Source organism: Podarcis melisellensis (assembly GCF_964234715.1).
Source record: "Podarcis melisellensis genome assembly, chromosome: 3".
NCBI classification, from domain to species: domain Eukaryota; kingdom Metazoa; phylum Chordata; class Lepidosauria; order Squamata; family Lacertidae; genus Podarcis; species Podarcis melisellensis.
This window is the reverse complement of record NC_138530.1, coordinates 12,694,363-12,712,994: the sequence shown is the minus strand read 5'-3', so window position 1 is coordinate 12,712,994 and position 18,632 is coordinate 12,694,363. Positions and strand designations below refer to the sequence as shown.

At 48.0% G+C, this 18,632-nt stretch overlaps 2 protein-coding genes across 5 annotated transcripts in view; both read right to left on the bottom strand.

Moving 5' to 3' along the window:
- Positions 1–299: 299 nt before the first annotated feature.
- GPR75 (G protein-coupled receptor 75) lies at positions 300–5,645 on the bottom strand. 2 transcript variants are annotated; one of them, XM_081904107.1, is made up of 2 exons: positions 5,489–5,645; positions 300–2,555 (listed from the first exon to the last, which is right to left on the bottom strand). In XM_081904107.1, the coding sequence occupies exon 2, from the start codon at positions 2,467–2,469 to the stop codon at positions 823–825; it is 1,647 nt and encodes a 548-aa protein (XP_081760233.1). In that variant the 5' UTR covers positions 2,470–2,555; positions 5,489–5,645; the 3' UTR covers positions 300–822. The 2 variants fall into 2 exon arrangements, with proteins under 2 accessions (XP_081760233.1, XP_081760232.1); XM_081904106.1 differs by lacking the exon at positions 5,489–5,645 and adding an exon at positions 4,838–5,268.
- Positions 5,646–7,429: 1,784 nt separating this feature from the next.
- The window catches only part of PSME4 (proteasome activator subunit 4), an 83,063-nt gene continuing 71,860 nt past the window's right edge, over positions 7,430–18,632 (bottom strand). For all 3 annotated transcript variants that reach the window (XM_081903645.1, XM_081903644.1, XM_081903646.1), the window contains 7 exons: positions 18,089–18,174; positions 16,574–16,702; positions 15,407–15,562; positions 12,026–12,188; positions 10,673–10,806; positions 10,154–10,292; positions 7,430–9,092 (listed from right to left, as the gene is read on the bottom strand). In XM_081903645.1, the coding sequence (XP_081759771.1) occupies positions 10,158–10,292; positions 10,673–10,806; positions 12,026–12,188; positions 15,407–15,562; positions 16,574–16,702; positions 18,089–18,174 (803 nt within the window). In that variant the 3' untranslated portion in view covers positions 7,430–9,092; positions 10,154–10,157. The remainder of the gene's footprint in view (positions 9,093–10,153; positions 10,293–10,672; positions 10,807–12,025; positions 12,189–15,406; positions 15,563–16,573; positions 16,703–18,088; positions 18,175–18,632) is intronic.

Here is an 18,632-nt window from a genome sequence, read left to right as displayed (position 1 = left end):
GCCTCTCAGTCTTGGTCCCAATCCTGGTTTGGGGATAGGGTTTGCCACGCCACATGCTTTGGCAACCAGCACAATTAAACACTCTTCAATAAATAAATAGAAAAGCAAGGTTCCGCATCAAACCAGTAATATATATATATATATATATATACACACACAATTCGGAGTAGAAACTTTTAGAAAGCTCTGTCAATGCTTAAAACCGTGCACTTTCATGGGGATACCCCCCCCCACAAAAACGGAAAAACAATACCCGGTCCAGTCTTAAAGAAGAGTTGCCACAGGTGATTTCGTGTTTTGACAGAAAAAGCAGATTCAACATTGTATTTGAAGGTGGTGGAGGGAATACTTTGGGCAGGGTGGGGGGAATAACACCCACTGAGCCTTTGGGACTAGTAACCAGAAATCTTGAAAGATGGGGGGAAAGAGAACTAGAGAGATAGTAGGAAAACATGTGGCCAACCTGCGAAATCAAATATCAGAAGCAGGCCGGGACAGGAGAGCTCAGAAGCCTGGCTGAGGTCTAGCTACTCCTGTCCCTTCGTGCATCAGCTGCTCAGCAGACTGAAGGCAAAAATGCCTTAGAGCCACCCTGGCATGCTCCAGTTGTTGCTTGACTACAACTCCCATCATCCCGGGCCAGTGTGGATGGGAGTTGTAGTCCACGGCTATCCCTGCTGTGATGCGTACAAGAGGGGCACGATATCATGCTTCGGATGACCCGTAGGGGCATATTTGCCACATGGACACACACACACACATACAAAGAAAAAGGTCGGCCGCCATTGCGGATGAAAGTTAAAGAGTCTCAGCTCCTGGTAGCTACACCGAGGGAACTGGTATCTGCTTAGCAGAAGTACTGTCGAAATCCCTCACCACGTCCGTCATGGCGTGATAGTGCATGGCGATGTAGGAGTTGGCGAATCCAAAGGGAGAGTTTGTGGGCTGCAGGCTGTTGGGAGTGCTCACCTCCTGGGAAGGGCAGCTGTTATAGATGCTGTAATAAGGTTCGATGCGAGTGTTCATAGGGGTAGAGCTGCTCTGGGCCGCGTAATGCTGGCGGCCGGCGGAAGCCTTTGGGCTCAGCATGCTCTCCTTGGAGTGACTCGGGCCACAGGCCTGGTCCACAAACTTCTTCTGAGGCTTCGGAGACAGCATGTAAGCGGAGTTGGTCTCGTGGTGGGACGACTTGTTGCGGTTGGCCTCCAGGCTCCCTTTGCCCACGGCGCGGAGCCGCGTCTTCTGCTTGCAGCAGAAGAAGACGAGGGCGAAGTACTGGAGGCACCAAAGGACCCTCCTCCTCAACCCAGCGCTGTTCCGGGAATATATGAAAGGGTTCAGCCCGGACTTGAAGAAGATGAGGGTGAACCCACACAGTTCGAACTGGTAGAGGATGAAGCCGCTGTTGCGGGACAGAACATCCTGCACCAGGGAGATGCCGAGAGGCAGACAGCAGACTAACACCGAGAGGACAATGACGACACACGTCACCACGGCCTTCGAGTCCTTGGCTGTCGACAAGTTCACGGTCGACACCAGCTGGAACTTGCTGGCTGCAGTTGCGGGCAGCTGGCTGAGGTTCTTTGTGTACGCGTGGGTTTGGATGTGCTGCAGCTTGTTGTAGTTTTGGTTTCTGTAGAGGGCGGGCACGGCGCACTGCACGCCGTCAGCGCACCCAGCAGCAAGGGGTCCGATCAAGGGCGGAGGCCTGGATGCATCGACTGTGATGATGGGGGGACATTTGCGCACCTGGGCGTTCTTCCTCAAGGCCTGGGCTATCATGATGTAGGAGACGGAAACCACCGCCACACAGCAGATGAAGTCGATGACGTACAAGTAAGGGACCACCTTCCCCTCGCCGATGACCAGGCTGGAGATGGGGAGGCAGAGGCGGGATTTCTGTGTCCTCATGGTGGCCAGCGTCGCGAGGGTGAAGCTCATGGACCACAAGGCCAAGGTGAGCAAAAGGGTGCAAGGGAAAGAGGCCGTCCGGTTGGGCTGCTTGCCCAAGACCATGCGGAGCCGGTGAAGGGCGATGACGGCCACCGTCTTGAGGGACATGATGATGAAACCAGAGCTGGTGAGGTGGAAGGTGAAGCAGAAAGCGTCAGGGATGCCCGCCGCCGAGTCCAGGAACAGGGCGAAGGTGAACATGGGCGCGGTCACTCCGCAGATGAAGAGGTCGCAGAAGGACAGGTTGAGGATCATGAAGTCAAAGTTGGTGCGGAACTTCCGGAAGGCCGGGTCGAAGAAGGACAGGAAGACGATGAGGTTGCCGTAGGAGCCCAGGCAGAAGATGACGGCCAGCAGGAAGGTGCACGTCACCAAGGTGGCTGTGTGGATGATGTCTTGGAGGTCTCCTTGGAAGGAAAAGGTGTCATTGCTGCCCCGAGGGTGTGGCGGTGGCGGCTGTGCAGAGGAATTGGAGCGGTCTGTCCACTTCGCCTCAGCCCAGCCCGTCAGGTTCATCCTCACAGGAAGCAACGCTCTGCGGTTCCGGCACCTCAGAATCAATCGCCTCCCATTAGAAGCTTGAAGTCCATGGTGGGTGAAGCCTGTTTGTATAAGCAGAAACACACAGCCCGTCCAAATGTAAGTCAACAGACACCGGATAGCTAATATCGGGCTTTCAAGTCTTCTCCTGTGTACTTTTAACAGCCATGATGTGCTATGAAGAGGAAACTATGCCTGCCAACTCGATCACTGAAAATCTGCAGAAGATCTCACAGAGTAATTGCACTGGAAACTTGATTTGCTCTCAACCGCTGCTTTAACACAGAGAGATGTTAACTATATTTAAAGAGTATCTTTTTTTGGCTGTTTTTAAAGCCTGAATTTATCACTATTCTTTAAAACCTGTATTCTACGCTATTATGTGAACTGCTCTGTTACATTTTTGATGTAACATATGTATCCTTGCTGGTTAAAGAAAATCAAATGCGGACAGTTCACACCCAATATTTTGACTGCTGATTATTTAATTCTGGGGGCAGGGTAGAAGGAACCACTGTTCGGCCTTAACGATTGTTTCTGTGCATTTGGGGGGGGGGGGACAAGATCGTTAAAGTCCTTGTTTCAGTTCCCAGCATCTACAGTGAAGAGTTTGGCCCCATCTTACATTTAAAGAAGCAACTTCTTTAAACAGATGTGGCTCCCACCAAGGAAACCGTGGGAACTGTAGTTCGTTAAAGGTGCCAAGAGGTGTTAAGAGACCCCTGTTCCCTCATGGGGCTAATATTCCCAGAATGGTTTAAGAATCAATCCTTCTTCCCAGGAAAGAATTGAGGCTCCGTGAGGGGATTTTTGTTGTTGTTGTTGGACTGTGCCTCTGGGGGTTGGGTCAAACCGCTGGAAGTGCCTGCTGCCTCCCATGTTGTTTTTCCTGTACCTGCAGCGCCGAACTGCCCTCTCCAGGAACAAATTCAATAATTGTTGGAGTGCAAGAACACAGCACAGTCAGGCAAAAGCATTTGGGTGGGGTTAGTTCTGAGGACCAGTTTTTTAAAAAAACAAACCCAAGAGGGCCAAATTTTAAACAGCTGTGTATTAAAGTGCCGTATTAAACCCTGTGGAGGCCCCCAGGCAGTTCAAATCTCTGGGGGGCGCCATGCAAATTATCTCCTAATAAAAAGGTAAAGGGACTCCTAACCATTAGGTCCAGTCGTGGCCAACTCTGGGGTTGCGGCACTCATCTTGCTTTATTGGCCGAGGGAGTCGGTGTACAGCTTCCAGGTCATGTGGCCAGCATGACAAAGCTGCTTCTGGCAAACCAGAGCAGCACAAGGAAACGCCGTTTACCTTCCTGCCAGAGCGGTACGTATTTATCTACTTGCACTTTGACGTGCATTCGAACTGCTAGGTTGACAGGAGCAGGGACCGAGCAACGGGAGCCCACTCTGTCGCAGGGATTCAAACAGCCAACCTTTTGATCGGCAAGCCCTAGGCTCTGTGGTTTAACCCACAGCGCCACCCATGTCCCCTAATACTTGACTGTAATTTTCTTTCAAGATTAAATCAACATTATTTAGATCTGTTGCCTTGGGGCCCCAAAACGGCATGGGGCCCATAGGTTCAGCCTACTCTGCCGATTTGGTAACCTGGCACCGATGAGACTGCTTTAGTGCAGACATGGCCATTCAAGGAGGCCCAAGGCAGCTTCTAACAGGTGACCTCAAAAGAGTTAAGCAGCGTGTCCTGAGATAACATCCCTAAGGAAAAGAATGCAGCGCTGGAAAGATGGAGCTGTACCCCAAGCTCTTTAGGCCTGACTCAACCTGGTTGCCTCCAGAGATTTAGCCAGTTCCTGCGGCACAGATTCCTTTTTTGGGGTGGGGGTAGAATTGAATAAGAACTACCTCCAGACCGGAGGCTGGATCAGGCCAAAGGCCCACCAAGTCCAGCACCCTGTTCTCCATGGGGGCCCCCTCTGCGCAACGACCCTCTTGCCCACTCGCGGTTCTGCCATTCATCGTGTTATCATTCTCGTAACAAACGGCTCCTCATCCCGGGTCTGCCAAACCCCTTCCAAAGCCCCCCGACGGGAAGAAGCGAATCCCACCCCACCGCGGCGCGTGGGCTCCTTCCCGCGCTTCTCCCCCCAGGCCCGGGCAATGGGCAGGAGCAGCGGAGGCGCCCGACGCTCCCGGCCGCTCCGTGGCGCCATTACGCGCCGGGCTGCGCCTTGAGGGTCCGGTTGGAGAGGAGAGCCCTGCGCGCTTCGGGCCAGAGCAGAGGCCGAGGCCATCGCCCGCCATCCCTCCTGGCCAGGACGCACGAAGCGCGCCCAGGGCGACCCACCTTCCGCCCTACCCACCAACCCCAGGCAGCGTCTCCTTACCCAGCGCCGGCTCCGGGGAAGCAGCGGGCGCCGCTCGCCTTGTGCGCGCAGGGAGCGGGGAGCATCTTCTCCCGGCCGGGCTGCCCAGGGCAGCTCCGGAGGCGGCGGGCGGACGCTGAAGTCATCGCCGACGTGCGGGAGAGGATGGACCTCGCTTGTGCATTGGAGGGGGGGGGGGAATGGAGAGAGAGAGATGGGAAAGGAGGGAGGGGGTGTCGCCGCCGCCACCGCGATGCTGCCCGGTTGGCGGCGCGCGCTTTGCTGGGGCTCTCCAAATGCGCAACGGCGGCTCCTGGCCAGGGGTGGGGGTCCTCCGGTTTGCTCGCCGCGCAGCCCCCGAGGGATCTTGCCCACCCCGCCTCCGCTCTCGCGCACGACCCCAAAAACAAGGGCCGGGAGGGGAAGGGAGGGCAGCGCGCGCGCGCACACCTCGGCGGGAGTGCGCGCGACCGCACCGGAGCCGCACGCGCGGCACGCAGCGCAGCGATTGCGCATCTGAGCGAGCGGCTGGGAGGAAGCGACGCGCTCTTTCTCTTTCTCTCTCGCATTTCTTTTCTAAATAGACCCGGGCAAGCAGAAGCGAGGCTGTTGTATCCGAGTGAGAAACGCTTCGGGCGGCCCTAGGCGCGCAGGGAGGCGCCTTTTGCTTACCAAGAGCTGCCTTGGCTTTTTGGTACCCGGTTTCGCCAAAGCAGAGATTCAGGCCGCTCGCGCATCATCGCTGATTTGTTTTCGGCGTCTGTGGGAGAGATAGAGGAGGAGGAAGGGGAGAGAAGCCTGTGCGGCTCCCCTCCCCGCACCCTGTGCTGCTGCTGGGAGAAAAAGGTGGGATGTGTCAGCAGGGTTAGCGGGGGCTTTGAGCTCTAGGCATCTGAAGCCAAATTGAAGGCTGCTGAGGGCTCCTCAGGTTGTCCTCTGGGATGGGCATCCTCAGGTGCCCCAGGAGGCTGGGTTGGAGTCAGGGTGGGAAATCTGGAAGGATGGCTATAACTCCCAAGTACTGGACAAGAACATGAAAGGGGGACGGAAGGCTGGATAGTTACTGAGAGCGGACCCTGCCACCTGCCCAGGTTCTGGTGGCACCCGGGGTCAGACCTTTGAAGGGAAGCAAATGAGAATCACTTGTGCCCCTGTGCCAAATTGCAGGCACACAGGTGTTCTACTGAGAAAGTACTGTGAAATCCAAGTAACAGGGTGAGGAAGAGTGGGGACTTTGTCCTACATTTCTGCTGCTTATAAACAGGTTCAGAACATGAGTCCAAGACCTGTTCACTTCCGTCAAGGACCACAAGATAAAGAGGTTGTATTCCAAGTACAGGGGTACCTCAGGTTAAGTACTTAATTCGTTCTGGAGGTCCATTCTTAACCTGAAACTGTTCTTAACCTGAAGCACCACTTTAGCTAATGGGGCCTCCCGCTGCCGCCGGAGCACAATTTCTGTTCTCATCCTGAAGCAAAGTTCTTAACCCGAGATACTATTTCTGGGTTAGCCGAGTCTGTAACCTGAAGCGTATGTAACCCAAGGTACCACTGCACCTATGACACAAGGGGACAGGGGGTGGGCACTTTTGACCCTCAACTGGCCTGGGTGGTCTCCTACGCATATTTCTTGCCACGGCAATGCTTCCGAGAGCCTTTGGAAAGGTCAAAACAGAAGGCAGAGGTTCTGCCAGTGCTCCCCCTTTGAATTCAGCAGCCTTGGTTTTCAGACACAGTAAATCTAGCGACAGGAGACCCTTGACCGGGAGCAATCCTAGGCGTTGGTCAGGTTGGCCTGCCATTGGCGCAGACCCAGGGGTGCACAAAAACCGCAAAGGAAGACAGAGCGAGTCAGGGATTGCCAAGGGTGCAAGGGACTGGGGTGCCAATACAGCCCCTTGCCAAGGGTGCAAAGGAGCCTCCCTTCACCCCTCCCCTCCCAGACCAGCCTGGCTAACCCAAGAGATTTGCCATCCTGACTCCTCTTGGCTTCAACTTCACTTTTGGCACTTGAACAGCAGCTTCCAGCAACTGGTATGCAGAAGCACAGCCATCATGGTTCATAGCCAGGGTTAGCCTTTACCTGCCATGAGTTAGCCCACTTTTCCTCCAAAGCCATTCAAATTGGTGGCCACCATCGTCTCCTGTGGGAGTGAGTTCCAAAGTTTATGTGCTTTTACCTGTCCTAAATAAGCTTCAATTGATGTGCACAAGTTCTACTGTACAACTATTATAGTTTTATTGTTGTGGGACAGGGAGAAAACCCACTTTTCCCAAGCCATGTTGCACCAGATCTACCACTGAGCTTCACATTCACACACTGTCCTGGAAAAGAAAGAAGTTGCAAGGGTTTAGAAACAACTCCAGATTGCATCCCTTTTTAGGCTCAACTCAAATATTAGCTTTTTGCAGAGCAGGAGACGCTGCCCAGTGGAAAAACAAGTTCCCTGAGAGATGTGTTGCACAACTGGAAGCAGACAGGTGACATGTTTTGTACTAGGGACCAATTTGATACACAGTAGGGCTAACAGCTTTCCCCCCTTCATATCCTCAGGTGAAAGGGCTTATCTTGAAGAAACTCTCCCCTGAAAAACAAGACACCATGCGCGCACAGATCTTACAAACAATTCATTTATTCAGCTTTAAACTAAGTACACAACTGAAAGGAGAAGGCGGCATTTTGGCACTATGCTATACATTAGTTATTTCTGTGTATCAGCTCTCAGGAGATACTGTACTGGTTACACTGCTGTGCTTTAAAAAGCTTGGTGTTGTTTCCCAGCAGGCAGAGGATTGAAGAAGAAAAAAAAATGTATTCCTGTTTTTACAAAGAAAAAAGTACAGGATGTGCATAAGATGAAAACACACACAATTCTCAGATGATTTTTTTCCCCAACATGGGAGGCGTTCTTGTACTCTATAATTTACCACACACCAGAGTATGTCACTTGCTTGCATTCCCAAAGTGAGGGAGCGGGTGGGGGCAGAGTGGCAGAGATTACGTAGTAAAAACCAACAGATTCACTAAAAAGTTAAATGAAAAAATCAAGCCAAAAACTAAAGTCACCTCATTAGAGGGAGGGGGTAATATTAAAAACCAGAAGAAATTGGCATCGAATCAGATACAAAAAGCTGAAAGCACTATTATCAACACCTAAAAGTGCGATTGTTTAAAAGTTAATTCTCACAAATGAATTATGTAAAATTTTTTGCAAACTGTACAGTGCTTTGCCAGTGCAGTGCCTCTACAATTTATACAGTCCTTTACATCTATGTAACACATATTGAACATGTTGTGAAACAGCCAGCCAACAGCCACCAGAGTTGCAGAACGAAAAGAGATTTGGGGTGGGCGGGCAGGCGGAGGGAGATACAGTACTTCTGGTTTGTTTGTTTTTAAATGCAAGTTACATACTTGTTCCAAGATGAGGATGTGAGGCAAATGGAAAGATGTGTGACTAGCAAACAGGGAATATTTAAAAAGTCTTTAGCCACTCATTATTAACATATGTACATACTCTTTTTTTCTCTGAAATAAAACCAACAGCTGAGAGACACTCTTGTCTGTGGGCTCTACTGAACTGAGGACAAAAATAACAAGACTGCGTTTACAAAGGCAGGCAAAAGTTAAGGTTCAGTACCTGGCTGGAGAATCTTAAAAACCTGTCAACAGAAAGGACAACTCTATTGCTCTGATGTGGACAGCAATAGAGGGGGAAAGATTTGCTCAGCAGCTAAGACTTCAAAAGAAACCCAGCTCCAAGTTCTGCATAGCCTGGCATTGCATGGGAGCTGGAAAGAGACAGAACAATGTTATGGGGGGCATTTTTGGCCTACGCTTACAAGCGAGTGGTCAGCAGTTCACAGATGCACACTCTTGAAGGCAGGTCAGATGAAGAGTTTGAGCACCCAAAATTAGGTTCGAAAGTCCATGTATGTAATGTGAAGTTGCAGCATTAGCCACCTGCACAGAATAAGATTTCTTTTTTAAAGGGCTTCAGGTTAATGCAAGGAATTTACATGAAAGTGTGGAAATAAATCATGATTGCTCCCTCAAACACAAAGACTTGTCACGCTGCGGCAGTCCCCTCTCCCCAGTGCAGCAGAAATCCTCAAGAGTCCTTCCCACAGAGACTTAAGGTATGTACTTCCTTAAAGGATTCCAGCGCTAAGCCTCAGAGTTACCATATCCAAAAGGGTTCTATACACAATAAATTAGTTTTGAGTTTCCTTTATTTTTGCGGAAATGGCAGTGGGCCCTCCTTTTTCCGAGAACCTGCAAGACGGAAGGAAACAAGAAAGGAGAGCTCGGGTCATGTTTTGCAAGAAAAAGAACGCGTGTACCTGCGCTAAAGCTTGCATTTAGAATATATATAATCACTCCTCCCTGTTCTCCTCTCTGCAACTGCTAAGGATGGAAAGACGGAGCCAGCTATACCCCCTGCCCTTTGGCAAAAAGCTGCTCTAGCGGAGGGAGACTGGGATGGAAGTAGGGATTCTCCACCCGCCAGGAGCATGGGGAAATCTCCCCAGCACTCTCCAGCCTTCACAGTCAGTGGATATGAATGGCAGCTTCCCTCTTCAGGATTCCAGGTGGATCGGGGCTGTCTTATAACTGGAATGTCTTGTTAATGTGAAGCCTGCCTTTAATCAAACCCCACTGCTGCTGCTCATCACCCCCAGGCTGCTTTCAATTGCAACCTCCACCCAGCTCTGCCAGAGGTGCTGGTCAGTGTTAGTCAAATGCAGGGGTGGAAACCTCTAGCACCCCCCCAACCACATTTGGCACAGCACAGATCCCAATTTGGCTTGCAAGGCCCTGTCGTTGTCCCCCACAATCACACCCACATTTGCCACAACTAACATCCTACATGACATCAGGTGTGGGGGGGGGGCAGGCACATGTCTGGCTAAATCAGCTGCATGGCAAGGGGAACTTGATTGCAAAGCAGTGTTAAACTCACTGCCCATCACAGTGTCAGGTGATTTGACAGGTGGGTTGCTCCATGGAGGTGGGGATCAGATAATCATAAGACCCACCAGGCCAAAAAATATTCCCTACCCATGTTCCAGCTTGCAATGCAAGCATGAAAATACCCCCTTGCTAGGCTTTAGCTGAGCTGGGAAGCAAATTTAATTTAATGATAATGGAGCTGTAAATACATTAAAGATGCCTTGGTTTTTATGCCACAGCCCTGTTATCTATTTAATTTCATCGTGTCTAAAATCACATCTCTTGCTATTTTAGAGCTGGGTTTGCACAGTGCCTGGCTGGATTATCTAGAAAAGCTTTCCGAGAAGCTATTATTGGCCCATGATCACACAATGCAATCTCACCTCATTATGCATAATAGCATGGCGAAACCAAGAGGTCAGTAAGGACGAGAAGCTGGTCATCAGTGAACTGCTGCTTGTGCTCTTGCCAGTTATCATGGTGGGTCCTCCGGAAATTGGACAAAGTTTTTTTAACTGTCATCTGTGTGGCGAGAAGCAGAGAAATGGATCTAAACAGCGTATTTAAAACTAACCAACCTGCGTTGGCAGAGACAATTAAAAAAAAAAAATCTATGATAAGCCAACTTATTCTCAGTTTTCTTTAAGGACTCAGCTATGAATTAGTACAGTGGTACCTCGGGTTACATACACTTCAGGTTACGTACGCTTCAGGTTACAGACCCCGCTAACCCAGAAATAGTACCTCGGGTTAAGAACTTTGCTTCAGGATGAGAATAGAAATTGTGCTCTGGCGGCGTGGCGGTAGCAGGAGGCTCCATTAGCTAAAGTGGTGCTTCAGGTTAAGAACAGTTTCAGGTGAGAAAGCCTTGCTGCCAGGGGATGCGGTAAGAGGGCTCTTACCTCAATAGGCTGAGGATCATTCAGATGTGCACTAAGGTCCATTAAAAGCTGAGGCATCCAGGTGGGCACGTCGTAAGGACTAGATAAAATGCACGCGCTAAGTCCCAGCACACCAGCATGGCGCTTCACCAAATCTGCAACAGAGAAAGTCGTTGATGCTTTCTATGTACAAGAAACAAAACATTGTGTTTGTATGTGTGTGTTGGGGGAAAGGGCCCTTTCTTTCTAAAGATTTCCTGTAAAATGGGTCTACTATACAATGGGTGATAGCTGATACCCTACTCACAACGTTTCAGGTGGCTGGAGTAAACTTAACAAGGCCTCCCCGGCTGACCTCAAAAGTAATAATAATTATTATTATTATTATTTGTACCCCGCCCATCTGGCTGGGTTTCCCCAGCCACTCTGGGCAGCTTCCAACAAAGATTAAAAATACATTAAATGTCACACATTTAAAACTTCCCTGAACAGGGCTGCCTTCAGATGTCTTCTAAATGTCAGGTAATTGTTTTATCTTTTTGACATCTGATGGGAGGGCGTTCCACAGGGCGGGCGCCACTATCAAGAAGGCCCTCTACCTTGTTCCCTGTAGCTTTGCTTCTTGCAATGAGGGAACCTCCAGAAGGCCCTCAGCACTGGACCTCAGAGTCCGGGCAGAACGATGGGGGTGGAGACGCTCCTTTAGGTATACTGGGCCGAGGCCATTTCAGATCTCCCTTTCTTTTCTTTGATGGAAAGGAGGGTTTGGGGCTCCTTGGAGTAGTACAGTATCCCTTTTGACTCTCCACAAGTCAAAGCAGAAAGGGAAAAGGGAGATCAGAGCTGCATGTGACTTTTCAGACCTTTCCCAACAGCTCCTGCACTTCCAAGTTTGGTGGCAGATGGAAAGCAGAAACAGCAGGCAAAAAACAAACGAACACCACCTAAGTAGCAGGCTGCTCCCAATTAACATGCCTCACTGCATTGCAGTACAATCAAGTAGCTTGCAAGAACATAAGCATAAGCTGCCGAGAGGCCCACCTCTGTGCTCACAAGCCCCTGGGCTTTGCACCTCCTAAAACTTCATGCTTCTAGCTTCCTCCTCCTACTCCCTGCTCCCCTTGGCAAAGTATCCTCAGTTGTGAATTTGAGTTTACTTTACTCTGGTTTGGTTCTCCCGGCCTCAGTCACTGCGCCTGTGTTGCCTTCCTGTTTCCTGAACCAGCAGACTGACAGCGTCCAATGCAGCACCTTTTCCACTGCTTTGGACTGAAACCATTTCCAGCGGTGGTGAACAAGTCTCAGGCATGTAAGGACACCAAAGCCTGGACAAAGAGAAAGACCCTCTTAAGAAGCCATCATGTATGGCTTTACCTGCAGGAGGAATGGTATCCACCACTGTGCTGAGGTCTCTTTTCCTCTTCTTCGGGAGCCTCCTCTTACAGAGCTGCTCAAAGTGAGTCTGCAGGGGGTCATCAATCACCAGGAAGTGGCACTGGAGCAAGCCGCTCAATGTGGTGGCCGCCATCTCTCTCACCTAGGGATGGACGAGGAAACCAGTTACTCCAGTGAACAAGTCTGGTCGACAAGTCATCATTTGCTCCACTGTGATATCTTTTTCAAATGACCCCGTAGTAATTCGTGATTTCAATGATTGGCTTGCTCGGTATTCCTTGCTGTAGGAGTTCCCGCATTGAATTCAGCTGCAAACGCAAATTTTAACGTATGCGACGGGATGTCAATGAAAGCGGTTTGGTGGCAAGTTTGCTCACTCCACGGCCAAGTCTTCTGACCCGGGGGTCTGTTAGCACTTCACCTCTCAGTTCAGCAGTATGTGTTTAAGAATGGGCTCTATAGGCTCATTGCTTAACACAAATTTGAGTAAGGTAAAGGTAAAGGACCTCTGACAGTTAAGTCGAGTCATGAACAACTCTGGGGTTGCGGCGCTCATCTCGCTTTACTGGCTGAGGGAGCCAATGTTTGTCCGCAGACAGTTTTTCCGGGTCATGTGTCCAGCATGACTAAGCTGCTTCTGGCGAAACCAGAGCAGTACACGGAAACGCCGTTTACCTTCCTGCCAGAGCGGTACCTATTTATCTACTTGCACTTTTTGGCATGCTTTCAAATTGCTAGGTTGGCAGGAGCTGGAACCGAGCAATGGGAGCTCACCCCATCACGGGGATTCGAACCGCCGACCTTCCGATCGGCAAGCACAAGACTCAGTGGTTTAGACCACAGCGCCACCCGTGAAGTATAAAAATTAGAGGAAATTGATCTCAAGTGCCTGTTAACTTCCTATGCTCATTTACTACGGGGTCTGCAGGCTGACTTTAGAATATTATGTTCAAGGGTATAATTTAATGTGCTGGATTCGATGCAGTGTTGGCAGGTGCTTGTACTCTGGAGTGCCAGTCGCAAATGTGCCAGCGGATATCAACTTCTGAACAGTGTTAACTACGTGTTTTAGATTCTTTACCTTTTATCACTTATACAGGGATTTAAGGAGTGGCGCACGACATGATCAGAGCAACTGGAAATCTAGCAGGAGTCCAGAGAGGAGGAAACTGCAGTAGTTTAGGCAACAGAGGCCCAGATCATGCCAGGGATCTTTGAGAGAGCAGTTTCAGAACAGGGACTAGATTGAAGGATGCATGAGCAGAGCTAGAGGAAAAAGTCAAGGCAGTGGGAGTAAGAAGGGGCTCTGGGGATTTGGAAGTGAAGCATAGAAAGGGGTCAGACTGATAGTTGGATAGGGAAGGTGGGTGGTTTGAGAACAGGGGGAAACAGTAGCATATTTGAAAGTACAGTCGTACCTTGAACATCTTGGTACTTGGGACGTTTTGGCTTCCAAATGCCGCAAACCTGGAAGTGAGTGTTTCAGTTTGCGAACGTTATTTGGAAGCCAAACGTCCTACAGGGCTTCTGATTGGCTGCAGGAGCTTCCTGCAGCCAATCAGAAGCTGCGCTTTGGTTTCCGAACGTTTTGGAAGTCGAACAGACTTCCGGAACGGATTCCGTTCGACTTCCAAGGTACGACTGTAGTTAGAAAGGAGCCAGAAGAAAGAGAAAGAGGGAATTTCACTGGAGAAAGACACACCATTAGTTATTGGGGAAGACAAGGTCAAGACAGTGCCCAAGGAAGTAGGAAGAAGGGACTTGATCCAAAGAATAAAAGCCTCACAGAACGAATTTGAAAAGGTAAGAAAGCAATGGGATGTGGGAAGGACAGGGGCTGGAACAGGCAGGATTTGAAAATAATGAGGCTAACCCCAAGAACACGGCTGCCAGGTGAGGAGAATGGGATATGGGGGGCTTTCAAAGGGGAGAGCAGCTTTTCTTTCTGATACCTTTTATTTAAATCAAAGCTGAGAACCAAAATGCTGGGAAGGAGGAAGGAGATATGGGGGAATCCACTATTTCCTTCACTCTAAACAACCATGCCAGGCACAAACTAGCCTCCCCTTGGTGGCAGAAGCTGCTCTTGTCTTTATGTAACACACACACACACACACAGAGAGAGAGAGAGAGAGAGAGAGAGAGAGAGCGCAAAACAGCACTGGAGTAACAAGTGAGCACCATTTTAGGGCTTGCCAGCTCAGGGCAAGGAAACGCAAGATTACCACCACCGCAAGATTTGAGGTTTCCATGGCAACCAGGTCACAAGAGATTACACACAAGGAGGCGCTTTGCCGATCTGTACTGCTGTTTTGCAAGAACGTACTATTCATCTGGCGATTTGCAAATTTGCTCTACAAATTAGTTCCGCAAGTCTGCATTGCTGCTAAAGAGGGAACAGCAAACAACGGGGGGGTGTTTGCTTGTTTTAGACGGCAGGATAAATGTTCCAACTAACAGTGGTAAAAGGATGCTAGTAGCATTCATAGGATGCAAGCAGAACTCATGGCTATGTAACATTGAAGCAGGAACCAAAGACTGCTTCAAATTCAAAACACCGCTTCCTGCAGCAGTTAGGTCACTAGCAAACCTGCTTCAGGAACTACCATTTTGGGAAACAAAATGTTTCAGAAACCTCTCTTACAGCCAACAGTAAAGTTGCCCTGGTAACCTATCGCTCGGTTCATTTGCCTCCATAAATGGTTATTTCACTCACATGTGAACAATGTTGTTTTTTGCAGCTTCTCTTTCATATAATCAAAACATCGCATGAGAGCACTAGCGACCGTAAAACAAACTTATGCTGACCTCTTAAATATACAGTAGATAATTAAAAATGCACTCAGTGCCTGGGCAAAGTAAAAGACAATGCTGTATCAGAGAAAAGGAGGAATGCCATGACAAAAGACCATGACAAAAGCGAAACATATTCAAGTCCCTCTGGTTTCAAAGGGGAAGACTTAAGCATATGCTGGCCTGATGGTAGCAGCAAAGAGTGTAGTTGCTAAAATTGGGAAATAGAATGGACCTTTGCAGAGCAAATGTAAGAAACAATAATGGAAAAGCTTTCGTGTTGCTGAAATGGACAAGCTAGCTAGAATAATACAGGTGTGAAATGAACATGGGAAACGTAATAAACTACTACCAAGTGTTTTCTGCTGATAATTTATGGTTTTTGCAGTGTTTGGTTCATATATGGGTCATATTACCTAATTCTTCCACCAAGATCAACAGAACTTTTAAAAGTGATTAAATTTTGGGCAGGATGGTGCCCCGTTACCTACGAAGCTCAACTTTTATTTTGCAAACATGGATTTTTCACAGGCCGTCAAGAAATGCAAGCACAGGTATATTGTTCACCTCAAGCTGTTCATCTTCCAGCAGTCTTATAATCAGCCATCTGATGTCATTTACCGCTTCTTCATTGTTTAGGAAGATAAAAAGATTATAAAAAACCATGGTCTGGAGGTAGGTTAGCACTGTGTACCTAGCATGCCAGGAACTATTCTTTGCTGTCTGCAAAATAACAAAATAGCAGCAGTTAGAAAAAACAAACAGGCAATTCTTCAAGTGGAAGCAAGGATCAACCTGCATTTAAAACACCATACAGAGAAAGCAAAAACTCTCCATAGCTACATTTCAGAATTTATCTACAAGTAGTCATAGCAGGTCTTTTGCTCTAATGCTCATTTGTCCTAACGCTCACTCTCATTTCCATGCCCAATCCCCTCTCCTTAATTCCTCAGATGACAGCTTAACGTCTGGGCTTGTTGCTGGCATCCGTCTGTCTAAAGAGACAATGGAGTATGCCTCTAGGGGTGAAGTCAAACCACTGCGTTAGCCACTGGGTTGCTGCCCTTGCTTGCATTGTCCAGTTCACTAATGGCATGAACCCTGTAAAGGTGGGGTAGAATTCAGTAGGTCTCCATGAGCAGAGGCAGCAGAGATGCACTGCACCCCACAGGGAATACTACTACTACTACTACTACTAATAATAATAATAATAATAATAATTTTATTTATATCCAGCCCTCCCCAACCAAAGCCGGGCTCAGAGCGGCTAACAACAATAAAAGGAACACAGCATTCTAAAATCAATTCATTTTAAAATCAATTCAAAATCAAATTAATCGCAACCATTGGGCTAGAGGAATACCAAAGGAGGGGGTCAGACTGTGCCTCGGCCAAAGGCCTGGTGGAACAGCTGTCTTGCAGGCCCTGCGGAAAGATGTCAAGTCCCGCAGGGCCTTAGTCTCTTGTGACAGAGCGTTCCACCAGATCGGGGCCACAGCCGAAAAAGCCCTGGTTCTGATTGAGGCCAGCCTGTGGCCCTGTGTCTCCAAGATGTTATTGCAATAAACAGGTCTTTCCGACACACGCATACCACCTGCTATTCAGAATTTTATAGGAGGACCCCCCCCCAGTATTGAGGCAGAAGGCATTTACTGTCAACAGTTGCCTCGAGGGAATGCTGACACCAAGAAATACGCTTTTGTTGTTTCCGCAGCTTAAGAAAGCGCCACATACTTGTTTTAGCACCTGAAGTACCAAAGGCACTTGTTGAGGGTACAGCAATCCCTGAGACATTAACGACAAGCACATCTTAGCATCTCTCTTAAGTTCATCGTAGCTGTTGTCATTTTCTACAGGTGCGATCTGTGGAAGGAAGAACAGGAAAGGTGAGTGGACACAGGTTGAAGACCAACACCCAAAGGCGGCTTCTTTTTTGTACAATGAATAAAATGCAGGACAACAACGGGGGAATGCCACAGAGCTTTTCAGCTTCTCCAACTAAAAAGATGGGATCAATGAAATATTCAAGCCTAAAGCCCCTAAATGCTGTATTGAAGTACATTCACAAAATAATCAACAGCTGAAGTGTGCTGCTTGTTTCGCTATTAATATGCCTGCTCCAAGGACACTGAGTAGATGTCACTACTATGATCTTCAGGTGTTATATAAATTTAATAAAGAATAATAATATTTGGCTCTGAGAATCTAGAAATATACAGGGATTTGGACAATAAAATTGAGATTTTAAAGCTTTAAAGGGAGGGGAAATTGCCTCCCTGAAATATTGCTGTGTTATCTGTCTAATCCCCTTAACTGAAACAGGACTTAAATGGGACAAGTGTTTGGTGGATTGCTCCCAGAAATGGCAACCTTTGGTGGGTTTCCTCTGAAGCAGACAAAGAAATGAACATATGCATTAAATTCTCAGCAGTATTAAACCTGAAAAGACTTCCCTAGCTCAAGGCTTGTCATCTTTTACAATTGGGCAGCAAGGGTGAGTTATGGCAATTTAAAAAATACAATATGGAAAATAGTTCTAAACAAATTACAGTCGCAAGAGTGGATAATGAAAAACCACAGGCAGTGCCTCATCAAGCCCATCTTGCCCTTAGGGAAGCAGAGAATTGAAGAGTTTTACAATCTCCTAAAGAAACAGATGTCTTTCAATTTCACTGCAATTTTGTGCCAATCTTTGGTATACTGCTTTGTGAGCCCCACCTGAAAAGCAGTACATAAATACCTTAAACCAGTCAATCAAAGAGTAGGTGTAAAAGCCAAAATAAGACAAATAGTTTCTCTCAACAGATAAACTGGATGTAAAAAGAACTGTTTTAGGCAGAACCTGTTAGTATGCCATGAGTTTAGACAGAGAGCAGTTGAAAACAAAGAGTTACTTTAAGTATTATGTTGTTGTTTCTAACAAACTTTTCATACTTGAGAAATGGAAGAAGTGCTTGAAGAAAAATAAACCCAAGTGTAAAGCTTCCTTAAATTTGGAAAAAAGAAAAAAGATTTATCTGCTTCCACTGGTATGCTTTTGAACTGCTAGGTTGGCAGAAGCTGGGACAGAGCAACGGGAGCTCACCCTGTCGCAGGGATTCGAACTGCTGACCTTCCGATCGGCAAGCCCAAGAGGCTCAGTGGTTTAGACCACGGCGCCACCCGGGTCCCGCTATTTGTCAAGCATTGTTGGTTTAATGTGTTCAGAAATTACCTCTGAAGCCTAAAGAGAACTAACGAACCACGTACCTTGAAAAACAACGGCAAGAGCTGAAGCTGTTCCGCAACAGCTGTGGAAAAGGCTCTCCCCGCACTTGCCATCAACCACTTCAGAACTGTCGAAGGCAGAAGGCAAACATAGGCACAAGGTCAAACAGAGCACTGCAAGACACAGGCATGGTTCAAACTAATCTTTTCCAACTATCAGCTACCTTAAAGACACAATGGTCGATATTGCCCATTTGATAATGAATTTAAAATATTGTTGTTAGTACAAACAGGAATTATTTGGATTGTCATATTATGTATTATTCTCTCGCTGCATTTTGAAATTACCATTCATTCATTTAAAAGCATTTATAAATTTCTTAATATTTTTAAAAATCTCTCTGAGTGAGGCACAATATGAAAACAATCAATATTAGGCTGCTTGTTGTAATGATGCACCTGATTTGCTGTCGTGATTTGAGTTATTTTGGGTGACACTCATGTGGAAAAGCAGAATGCGAATTGAAACAATAACTCTGAAATAAGTACAGCCAGGCATTTAATTTGGTGTGCGCAAGTTTAGCAC

Excerpts from the sequence above, each read along its gene's own strand:
- GPR75 (XM_081904107.1), bottom strand. The coding sequence starts at position 2,469 with ATGAACCTGACGGGCTGGGCTGAGGCGAAGTGGACAGACCGCTCCAAT.